The sequence below is a fragment of the Dendrobates tinctorius genome, unplaced genomic scaffold (genome assembly GCF_039654945.1).
Source record: "Dendrobates tinctorius isolate UK_male_01 unplaced genomic scaffold, ASM3965494v1 ptg000086l, whole genome shotgun sequence".
NCBI classification, from domain to species: domain Eukaryota; kingdom Metazoa; phylum Chordata; class Amphibia; order Anura; family Dendrobatidae; genus Dendrobates; species Dendrobates tinctorius.
The window spans coordinates 59,147,688-59,160,228 of record NW_027361754.1 but is presented as its reverse complement, the minus strand read 5'-3'; the positions used below and the strand labels follow the sequence as shown (position 1 = coordinate 59,160,228).

At 45.2% G+C, this 12,541-nt stretch overlaps 1 protein-coding gene across 1 annotated transcript in view; it reads right to left on the bottom strand.

Annotated features, from left to right (window-relative positions):
• The window catches only part of LOC141097929 (ATPase family AAA domain-containing protein 3-A), a 112,428-nt gene extending 100,143 nt beyond the window's left edge, over positions 1 to 12,285 (bottom strand). Inside the window, exons 1-4 of the mRNA XM_073585456.1 lie at positions 12,093 to 12,285; positions 5,740 to 5,816; positions 3,887 to 3,988; positions 2,306 to 2,365 (exon numbers count right to left, since the gene is read on the bottom strand). Coding sequence (XP_073441557.1) covers positions 2,306 to 2,365; positions 3,887 to 3,988; positions 5,740 to 5,816; positions 12,093 to 12,285 — 432 coding nt within the window. The remainder of the gene's footprint in view (positions 1 to 2,305; positions 2,366 to 3,886; positions 3,989 to 5,739; positions 5,817 to 12,092) is intronic.
• Between the last annotated feature and the right edge of the window lie 256 nt (positions 12,286 to 12,541).

The window sequence follows — 12,541 nt, the reverse complement described above, 5'->3', positions numbered from 1 at the left end:
AATATTAATAAGATTAGAGGGGTTTCTAAGTGTAGCAGTCGGAGGGTTTGACTTTCTATAAAATGGGGGACCAGGGTTGGGAGCAATGTCTCCTGCGACTAGGAGAACGAGGATAGAAAGAGTGAGCAGATGGTTAAGTGATTTGTGAGAGCGTCTCTGATGTTGAATGGAGGGACTGACTGGATCTGTGCAATTTAACAACGTGAAAAGAGTGTGAGTGCTATACATAGGAGAGGAAAGGAGCGAGGGGCCGATATGGATGGAGTGTAGAGAGTTAATGCCAGGGCGGTGCATGTGTGTGAATGCAGTGGTCAGGATTAAAATTACACAAATGCATATGGTATATATTTGTTGCACTCCTAATGTACAGGGAGTAGATGTATATAAATGTCTTACCTGTCTCCTGCCATGTTATAACTGCCAGTAGTACTTTGATACATGTACTTCGATTACATGTGCATAAATGCCACCCCTGCATAAATGCTCCCCCTAGCTAGGTCTGAATATATAGGAGGTTAAGGCTAAGTTTTTTTTTTTTTTTGGCTCTCTCTCTTCTCGTTAATCAAGCACACTAAATTGAGACACCAGGACCCAATAAAATGTTGTGGTCAAATAAACACATGTCCAGCACTACATGTCCAGCACCACATGGTTAGCAAATGACCAGTATTAACAGTGATCTGGAGCACCTGACTACCTTTAATAGGAAGGAGGGGGGGGGTGGTCCCCACCTGCTGGCTAATTAAACGTGTAGTAACACCAGCGGCCACCGGGGGGGGGGGGGGTTTGGAGTCCAGCAGCCGACCAACTACAGTTGTAGTACCACCAGCAGCCACCGGGGCAAAAACTGACAAAACCCGCCGATGGCCTGAATGGAAAACGTTTATATCAGGGAATCTGGACTGACACAGAGCCAAACATGGATCGTGACAGATAATGGTTGAGACTGTGGTCCCAGCTCTCTTCAGGTCATTGACCAGGTCCTCCCGTATAGTTCTGGGCTGATTAATTACCTAAGAATTATCCAAGGTGAGATTTTGTATAGAGCAGCACACCGAGGAAGATTGATAGTCATCTTGTGTTTCTTCCATTTTCTAATAATTGTTCCAACAGTTGTTACCTTCTCACTAAGCTGCTTGCCTATTGCCCTGTAGCCCATCCCAGCCTTGAGAAGGTTTACAATTTTGTCCCTGTTGTCCTCTTCGGTCTAGGCCATGGTGGAAATGTGAGACTGAGTGTGTGGGCAGGTGTCTTTTATACAGATAATGAGTTCAAACAGGTGCAATTAATACAGCTAATGAATGCAGAGTAGAAGGGCTTCTTAAAGAAAAACTAACAGGTCTGTGAGAGATAGAATTCTTGATGGTTGACAGGTGATAAAATACTTATTTCATGCAATTTATTTATATAAAAAAAATTATACAATGATTTTCAGGTTTTTTTTTTTTTAATTAGTTTTAGATTTTGTCTCTCACAGTTGAAGTATACCTACAATAAAAATGACACAGATCTCTCCATTCTTTGTAGGTGGGAAAACTTGCAAAATCAGCAGTGTATCATTCTTATTTTTGTACATGGGGAGTCTAATAAAACAAAGGATCAAACATGTCACATTTCTGACAGCTGAACAAGCCGTTGTCGAGCAGTCCTGTGTAAGGAGGGGGACTAAGGAGAGTAATGGCCCCTATACAGTGTACACAGTACGCAAATATAGGCCGAAACCACCAATATCAATGTGTTTGGTGAACAGTCTAATGTGTACGGGGTCTCCGGCTGACTGATCAGTGGGGGGAGAGGTCGATCACACATGTCCGATTTTGGACTGCCGATCGCTTTGTTCTCCCGGAGATAAGCTGCTGTTGCCTATAATCATGGGAACACATGGGGGGCACATGAGCTATAGACACAAACGGAGCTATTCAAATCAATACTATTTGCAAAGTTGCTTCATTTTCAATACATTGGGGAAAAATCACTGTGCCCGCACGGACAACACTGCCCCCTAGTGCCCAGAAGAAAAAGGGAAGGCACAGAAATGCATTTTCTAGGCACAGCATTTTACCTATTTCTTCATTATTTAGTAGGGAGTTCTCTCTGCAGTCAGTAAAGGGTCTCACCACCCACCAAAAAACACATTAAACCCACAGTGATGTGAAACAGAACTCTGCGGCCCCAGCTAGAATGGAGCTTGACTCCCATTCATCGCCTATGGGACGACTGCTTTTCCAGAGCCCCATTCTTTGGATTGTTGGGGATCATAGCAGCTGGACCCTCAGAGTGTCCCCAGGTGGCATAAAGGACTTACCTGCTGTCGGAGCTGGTCCTCATACCGCTGCCTTGCTAGTTTGTCTTGGTACTGGGCTCTCTAGAAGACAAGCAAAGACACAATCTTCATAGATTCGAAACATCCAGAGAACTGAGCAAAATGTCAGGAAAATACATTTCACCTTCCCACTTCTTAACCCCTTTATGACCAGGCATTTCTAGGCCTCTCGGGACTTCAGCAGTCAGAATTTTTGCATTGTTCCATGGACGTGGCTTCACAAGATCTTCTTTGAAGCAGGCAAAATAGCATTTTTTTTGGCATGCTTTGACAATAAATTAATATTTTAGACATATATGTTCGTAAAGGATAATTCCCAAAATGGTAAGTGATCTGTTATCCATATAACAGGGGATAAGTTACTGATTGATTTTGGTCCAGCCACTGGGCAAATTCAGCTATTGTAAGAATGGGGTCCACCTGCAGTCACTACTCGAATGGAGAAGAGTTTTGCATGCCCAATGTCAGATACAGTCATTAGCTATGGGACTGCAGTCTAGAAAAGAGCTCCGCTACTTCCGGCAGTCCCAAAGGCAATGAAAGGAGCGGACGTCGAGCATGGGAAGCTCCGCTCTAATTATTCTAGGGCTGCAGGACCCCATTCTTGAAATCGCTGTAAGTCCTAGAGGACGGACCCCCAGCGATCAATAACTCATCCCCTATTCACTGGATAGAGAATAACTTAACCTCTTTGGAATTTGTAGGTGTAAGAAAATGAATGTAAAAAAAAAAACACAATTATTTTGTAACTTCTACTGAGTTTGCAAACATTTACAATTTGTGTAACCTATAACATACAGCCCTTGGGGTGCTTGTAGAGTCGACAGAGCTTGCAATCATGTCACTGAGAAATCCGAGGAGCCAGTCAAAAGGATGGAGTGGAGTCACGTTTAATTATGTTGCGGTCACACATTACTGAAATCTCGGGCTATAGAAACAGATCCCTTTACGACTCCCCTCACAGTTGGCGGACCAACCTGGGGAGCGCTCAGACAGTTGGAGGTCCCGACACTGAGACACAACAATCAGTTCCTCATTGTAATATCCACTCTGGAGATTATTTGGGCGTGCCCGTCATAGCCCCCTCTGCTCCATGTACTTACACCCCAGCACTTCTTTTCCACCTTAGCTCTTGTGTCACCCCAGCACTTCTTTTCCACCTTAGCTCTTGTGTTCTACACACCCGATCCCTTGTGTTCACGATGCATGTGAAATAAGACTGAATGAGTAATGCAGAAAAAATATATAGCATACCCTGCAGAAATTGCCCAAAATCCTTTCAAATGGTGACACCATGCAACAAGCACGGTACGGTATGCAGAGGATCTGCGTGCAAATGATGAGTCTTAGAATTGCACTTTTATTATTCTGTCACTTAGATCGCCAGGTTATGCCCGATGTGAGAAACGCAAGAGCAGTGGGGGAGCGGAAGTGACAACTACATACAGCAACCTTTCCGATCACAGACCGGTCGTCAGTTTTCAAGCCCATATAAAGCCTTGACATATATACACTGTATACAGCACTGCAGCCCCCTCTATACAGAGCTGTGCACCAACTCACCGCTTGGTTCTGCTTGGTTTCCTCATTTAGGGTTTTCCTCCGCTCCTCGCCTTGCACTCGGATCTGCTCATTTTTCAGCTGTTCTACGGCGGCTTCATATTCCTAGAAAAAGAAGGGGTGAAATAAAATGAATGAGAGAGAAAGAGGACGTCGAGCACCGAGATATCTGCACTCTTCTGTCACCTACGCTGTCAGAAGTCGGGCTCGATGCTCGTCTGTCCAGTACGCAGCTCCCTGTCAGCCAGGGTTATGCAGGCAGCACAGCACACCTGCACGCTCAGACCTACAGTCTGTATTTTATACTCCAGAGCTGCATTCATAAGCCTGCTGATTGTCATTAGACACAGTTAACCTCTCATCTGTCTCCATCTTGTAAGAAGACACTTAATTGCATGCATTATCAGCTTAAAATTTTGCAACAGGGTTGTACGAAACATTTTGGACTGTTTGGCTTCTACAGCCTCTATGCACCACTGTACATAGCAGTATGCGGAATGAATTAAAGGGGTTGTCCGAGCTTTGTGTTACTGATCGACTATTGTTAGGATAGGGCATAAAAAATGTTGGGGGGGGTCACACGTGTGGCATTTCCACCAAGAATGGCAGCTCAGCTCTTAATGAATTGAACAGGATCTGAGCTGAAGCTCTCAGCAATTGCTAATAATTAGAGATGAGCGAATGTGCTGGGGTAAGGCGTTATCTGAGCATGCTCGGGTGGTAACTGAGCGTCTTTGGCGCTCTTGAAAAATATGTTCTTAGTCCCCGTGGCTGCATGTCTCACGGCAGTTAGTCGAACAATCACGAGACATGCAGCCGGTGGGACTTGAACATATTTTTCCAGCATGCTGAAGATACTCTGTTAGAATCCGTGCATGCTCAGATAACACCTTATCCCAGCACGTTCGCTCATCACTACTAATGATCAGTACATGGAGCTGTGCTATTCCGGCTCCGATCACTACTTTCATCTGACCTCCGTTGGAGCTCATCATTGGGGGTTCTGGGTGTCTAACCCCGACCGGTCTGATATCGATGACCTATCATAAGCTCAGACAATTCCTTTAAGTGTGAGTCACCAAATGTCTAGTGATGGCCACAGTAAGCATTAACTCAGTTTCTCTGGACTTGCAATCATGGATGTTATCATAAATTAGCTCAGAAGAAAGTTTAGAAAGAGGAGAGAAGTCCTACACACCTTGTCAAAAGGAGCTCACTGAGGGGTTCACAGATAACTCATTCTACATTTTACCGCCTGATACGTATAATGATACATTGAGGCTATAGAAGCCAGATGGTCCTTAAATTTTAATGAAACCCGCTCGTTTATGACAAGCCAATGCAAACTGTATGGGGAAGAAATAATAATAATCTTTAGATTATTTGGCATGTTCACGGTTGCATCGCTGACATCTTTAAAAGGGCCAACAATCGTGAATGAGTGACCTTGTGAAGGCTCGATCAGCTGATTGTTGGCCTGTGTAAAAGGGATTTTAGTCTCTCTGACAGGCTACTGTATTGAGCCCGCTGTAAAGGTGACACTTCAAAGAATGCAAAATCTGAATAAGCAAGTTATGTAGGAAGATTTCATCTCTGAAGCCTGACAAATAATAAATGGACATAATGCAGGCAGTAACTCCATTCAAGATAAATAATAATTGATTCATGTAAACTTTAAAATGACATTGAAGGGGGTTATCCAGGATTGTAAGGACACAGTGCCACCCCCATCCATTGGTTGTGTGTGGTACTGCAGCTCTGCTTCATTCACTGAATTGCAATCCAGACCCCAATCCTGCATACACAGCTAGCTCCTACAGAATGGAGCACATTGCATGTCATCGTTACTGAGGTACCTTAATTTTAGCTTGCTGCTCCATATGGAGGGTCTCTTCCTGCATCTTGGCAAGGCCAAGGGCTTCTTTGGCATGTCCTGAAAAACAAAAGATGAACACAGGATTCAGATCAGGAGGCCTAAACTCATGCGGCTTATCCATTTCAAGGTGGGTCATATAAGGCTTAAAGGGATTCTCCAGTGAAAACCAGATATTGCCTATCCAGGTGGTAACTTATTGATCGGCGGGGGTCTGACTACTGAGACCTACACCAATCAGCATAAAGCAGATCCTTTATCCCTGCCTGAGTGGAGCGTTAGCGCTCCTGCTCTACCGTCACTCCAAGTAGTCCCTCCGGGGCTGCACTCTGCTTTTTCTGGCAGCTCCATAGGAAATGAATAGAACGGTGGCCAGTCATCTGATCTGTCAATCACTGCACAGCTCAGCGGTTGTCCTCCACTGACCTATAAGCCATCATATATTCTCCGGATAGGCGATAACTTGAATTACTTCATTAATCTATTGCCCTCTGTTGTCAGGCACTTCAGGCTGACTGCAGGTTCCTTTGATGGGATGATTGCTGCCCCCATTATCACAATTTTATATCATATCAGTCCAGTTCTCATACGCTGCAGAAACCACAACAGGCATGTGACTGAATTAGCGTCTCATCTTACAAGCTGCAGATTTTGGGGGTTGTGTTCTTTTTAAAGTTTTCTCTATAGTCTAAGATGCCCCACTACTTACAAGTCAACTGGTGTGAAGTCACCAGCAGCCGCAGTGAAACTTTCTAGTGATCTGTGGGGTCACAGTCACCAATGTCATTGATGAGAGCCCAAGATCTCGGCCGGGTGGTAGTAAAGTGAAATATTGTGATTTATATTCAGAAGACAAGAATAAATCCCAGCAATGTTCTGACAGAGCTGGCTGGTTTGCAAAAATGTGTCATCCTTAAGGTAGGTCTCATCCCCCACCACCTAATATGCCAATGGGTAGTTACAGCAACATGGGTATCATGCTGCCGGACGTCATATGATGCGACTATGCTAATTATTCTTTTTATTGGTTAGTTGGCTACTTTGTATGTGCATGAGCAGGAGATAAAGCCTCTGATAGCTCTTACTTGAAACTAAATATTGCAGTAAAGTACTAGAATTTTTCAATTCAGTAACTGCAATAGGATCTTAAAAAAATAAATAAAAATACATAATGAAAAATATAAACAAAAATCAAGGTATTGAAAATATATATATATAGCTCAATGTGGGTATGTATGTATGTATGTATGTATGTATGGGATTGCCATCTGCACCGTCATAGCTACAGCCACAAAATTTTGCAAATTCACACGTCTGGACCCCGAGAGCGTCATAGGCTATGTTGTGAGGTGAAATTTTAACCCCGCGCGTTCCAATTCACCAAACAATTTTGCCCCTATCTACATAATGGGGAAAAAGTGAAAGGAAAAGTTTTGGAGGCAAATTGACAGCTGCCAGATGTGAACAAGGGGGACTTAAAGAATGAGAGCGATGGCGCCAAAGAGTATATACCGTACAGTTACTAAAGTGGTGCCCTGACATGGGATACTCACCACACACGGGGATATGAACACACACACACAAAGTGCGCCACACACTACCACGTGCTTCAACACATAGACCACCCTCAGCACATATTTCACCACACATACACCAACCTCGCCACATAAAAGTCGCCACTCAAAACTCACCACACTGTCCCAGAGCTGTTTAACCCCTTAATGTCCAATGACGGACACAGTCCGTCATCAGACATTTCCCCTGCTTTGATGAGGGCTCCGGCGCTGAGCCCGCATCAAAGCCGGGACATGTCAGCTGTTATGAACAGCTGACATGTGCCCGCAATAGGCGCGAGCGGAATCGCCGTCCGCCCGCGCCTATTAACTAGTTAAATGCCGCTGTCAAAGCTGACAGCGGGCATTTAAATAGAATTTCCGGCCGCCGGGCCGGAAATGACGTCATCGCCGACCCCCGTCACGTGATCGGGGGTCGGCGTCACGTTGCCTGGACAACCAGAGGTCTCTATGAGACCTCTATGGTTGTTCCAGGTATAAGGCTTTCAGCGCCACCCGGTGGTCGGCGCTGAAAGCACAGCAGTAAATCTGCTACATATGGGCGATCTGCTCATCGCCCATATGTAGCAGAGCCAATCGGGTTGCGCATGCTTCTAGCCTCCTATGGAGGCTATTGAAGCATGCCAAAAGTAAAAGAAAAAAAATGTTTAAAAATAAAAAAAAATTAAAAAAACCTAAAAGTTCAAATCACCCCCCTTTCGCCCCAATCAAAATAAAACAGTAAAAAAAAAAATCCCACATACACATATTAGGTATCGCCGCATTCAGAATCGCCCGATCAGTAAAAAAAAAGCATTAACCCGATCGCTAAACGGCGTAGCGAGAAAAAAATTCAAAACGCCAGAATTACGTTTTTTTGGTCACCAAGACATTGCATTAAAATGCAATAACGGGCGATCAAAAGAACGTATCTGCACAAAAGTGGTGTCATTAAAAACGTCAGTCCGACACGGAAAAAATAAGCCCTCACCCGACCCCAGATCATGAAAAATGGAGACGGTACGGGTCTCGGAAAATTGCGCAATTTTTTTTTTTTTTTTTTTTTTAAGCAAACTTTGGAATTTTTTTTCACCACTTAGATAAAAGAGGACATAGACATGTTTGGTGTCTATGAACTCGTAATGACCTGGAGAATCATAATGGTAGGTCAGATTTAGCATCTAGTGAACCTAACAAAAAAGCCAAGCAAAAAACAAGTGTGGGATTGCACTTTTTTTGCAATTTCACCGCACTTGGAATTTTTTTCCTGTTTTCTAGTACACGATATGGTAAAACCAATGAGGTCATTTAAAAGTACAACTCGTCCCGCAAAAAATAAGCCCTCACATGGCCATATAAACGGAAAAATAAAAAAGTTATGGCTCTGGAAAGAAGGGGAGGGAAAAATGAAAATGTAAAACCAAAAATACCCCTGGTCGTTAAGGGGTTAAAAGATGAAAAATGAGCTGTGATTGGTTGCTATCAGCAACAGTTTTCTTTGTAGACATTGTAGTAACTGAGGCCTATTATTCTTATTTCTATGGTGTTATCGTCCTTCTGTAAAGCTGGAAATAACACAATTTATTACCGTGCCAACACAGACCACCCTCTGACACAGACTGCAGGGGGAGCCCAGTATCAAACAGGATAGGATTAGATACACGGCTCAGCAGTCCGTATCACACAGGATAGGATTAGATACACAGTTCAGCAGAAAGTATCACACAGGATAGGATTAGATACACGGCTCAGCAGTCAGTATCACACAGGATAGGATTAGATACGCAGCTCAGCACACAGTATCACACAGGATAGGATTAGATACACGGCTCAGCAGTCAGTATCACACAGGATAGGATTAGATACACGGCTCAGCAGTCAGTATCACACAGGATAGGATTAGATACACGGCTCAGCAGTCAGTATCACACAGGATAGGAATAGATACACGGCTCAGCAGTCAGTATCACACAGGATAGGATTAGATGCACAGTTTTTATGTGCAATATAATCATCATAATTTGTTATAACTACCCACAGTTGGTTACTATGCCCAGTTAATTTTTTAACTCAATTTCTTGATTTTTAATATATAGTATATATAATAAAAATCAAGGAACTGAATATATTAAAAATAACGTGAATTCTGTATATCCAGTGGTGACTCAATATTGCAGCAACCAGAATGCAATAACATCAGCATGTGACCTACAGTTCACAGACCGAGAGCAATGATGCAAGCGCAGGTAAGCAGGGAGATCAGCAAAGAGGAGCGGGGAACACAGAGATACCACAGACAAGGCAAGGACATTACATGGAGTGCACTCATCAAAGTGACCAATGACCTTCTGACAGCAAACGTAACGGTGACCACTCTGCTCATTCTTCTCGACCTTTCTGCAGCTTTCGATACTGTTGACCACTGTCTCCTACTCTCTAGGCTCCAGTCACTAGGCATTAAGGACACTGCTCTCTCCTGGTTCTCCTCCTATCTTTCTGACGGCTCCTTCAGTGTTTTGTTCTCTGGCTCCACGTCATCTCCTCTTCCTCTTGCTGTCGGGGGTACCTCAGGGCTCAGTCCTTGGCCCCCTTCTCCTCTCTCTCTACACGGCCCCAATTGGACAGACCATCGGCAAATTTGGCTTTCAGTACCATCTTTATGCTGATGACACACAACTATATACGTCATCCCCTGACCTTTCGCCTGCTGTACTACAGAACGCCAGTGACTGTCTGTCCGCAGTCTCCATCATCATGCCCGCTCTCTATCTGAAACTTAACCTCTCAAAAACTGAACTTCTTCTGCTCCCGCCATCTACTAACCTCCCTAAATCTGACATTTCCCTCTCCGTGGGTGGCACCACAATAACACCCCGGCAGCAGGCATGCTGTCTCGGTGTTATGTTTGACACCAACCTCTCCTTCACATCCCATATACAATGTCTTGCCACCTACACCTAAAGAACATCTCAAGAATTCGCCCTTTTCTCACCATGGAAACAACAAAAACTGTCGCATTGATCCACTCCCGCCTGGACTACTGCAACGCTCTATTAATTGGCCTCCCCGTCACTTGACTATCCCCTCTCCAGTCCATACTTAATGCAGCAGCTAGGGTCATCTACCTGGCTAATCGGTACTCGGACTCGTTTGCTCTTCGTCAGTCCTTATATTGGCTGCCCATTCATTATAGGGTCCAATTCAAAGTACTTGTTCTCACCTACAAAGCTCTCCACAGTGCGGCCACCCCCCTACATCTCCTCCCTCATTTCTGTCTATCGGCCTAGCCCTAGCCGACCGCTGCGCTCTGCAAAAGACTTTCGACTAACCTCTGCACTAATTCGCACCTCCCACTCCCAACTCCAAGACTTTTCCCGCGCTGCGCCAATCCTCTGGAATGCTCTACCCCAAGAAATCAGGACTATCCACAATTTGCACAGTTTTAGGCACTCTTTCAAAACACATCTATTCAGAGCAGCCTATCACATTCACTAATCACAGTCATTTTATGTGCAATTATGAGTATGTAGCCCATTTACTATCTCTGTCCCCCACCTTCTCAAGATGCCTTTACCATTATTGTAAATACACCATTGTAAATACACACTTGTACTTTGTATCTCCCCCACCTCATTGTAGATTGTAAGCTCTCACGAGCAGGGGCGGCTTATTTTGCTGTAATTACTGTATTGTTAACGTTGTTACTTATGGCTTGTGTTTTGAAACTGTTAAACTGTAAAGCGCTGCGGAATATGTTGGCGCTATATAAAGATTATTATTATTATTATGGAGTGGTGACACTGGCGAAAGTGAGGTTATTGGTACACAAGTACAAGCGGACTGCACTGCAATTCCCAGCATGGCACCTAACTGGGAGTAGCAATAATTTAAAAAGTTGCAAAAGAAGTCATATACCTTAAAGGGGTTTTCGGTGTTCAAACAATCCTTGTCCCCCAGCTGCAGTTGTTATTCCCCTCCCCAGGTCCTGCTCTGAGCCGCCGTCGTTGTTCATGCTGTCAGTAGCGCTGTAGCCAGCGAGTGATGTTGGTGGAAAGAGCCGCTGAGCCCAGTGTCTGGCTGCAGGAAATAACCGATTCCAGGAGCAGAGACAGAGGCTCAGCGCTGTACCTGGGGAAGGGGAGTAACATGTATATCGGCAAACTACAGCCTTGGGGGAGGATAGCAGATTCCCAAACTGGAAAACCCCCGGTAACTGGGAATCTGTAAAGCAATGAGGATCCAGCATGTATGAGTGATTTGCTGCACCAAAGTCTGGAGGTGACATGTGACTATGGGCCAGATTTATCAATAATCGCCCCAAATCTTCAGCGCCCCTCAGTGATGGATCTGCGCAGAACACTGCACCTGTGGAGCTGTATAACACACGGCAGACCCTTCCCAGCATCAGCAGAGCGGGAGACCCATGTGTCCGGATCACGCAGAACTGGGCACAAATTGTGACTTTCTGCATGATACAAGCGGCCGCCACATGAGCGCCTCTGCTATAAGGCCGCACTATGCAGACCTACAGCCAGAAACGCGTCAAACTGCACTTCTGAGGGTCACCACGGCCCCCTTTTCTCGTAATGTTCACGTTTTGGCGCAAGTACTAAGAAAATGGAGCAATAAATGGCAGAAAGCATCGATAAATTTGAGTCATGGCCATAAAATGTTGCAATACCGTACGTCTCCCCTATGTGTCACAGCAGACAGGTCTGTAGGGGAGAACTATAAGTCCCAGCACCAGCAGCCACTTCTGCAGCTGTCATCTCCCTGCACTCACGTGACTGGTCCAGCTCCCTGGCCGCTTTTGCCGCCCTCTCCAGGCCGGTGGGGTCGAAGTTGCTCCATTTGTCCTTGGGCTTGTTCTTGTCCCCCCCATCTCCATCCCCTCCAAGGGGCGGCGGGGGCATTGGCAGACCTGGCACGTCCGGTGGCGCCGGCTGCCCCTTGTTATACCCGAATAGCCAGGACATGTCACCGTACAGCGGGCGCACTGCTCTCCTCTCACTAATACACACGTGGGGTAGATAGTAGACCAACGCGCATGCGCGTCAACCTCTGTGACAAGGTCACTTTCCGTACAACCCTGCCCGGCTGATGACGTCACGTGAAACACCAGAATGTTATTGGCTGAGTTCTAACCGGCATTCAGCTTCCGGAGGACGGATAACGCAAAGGACCAAAACGATTGAGAAAGCGAAGTTTTGTTGAAGATGGAGACTTCCGCTT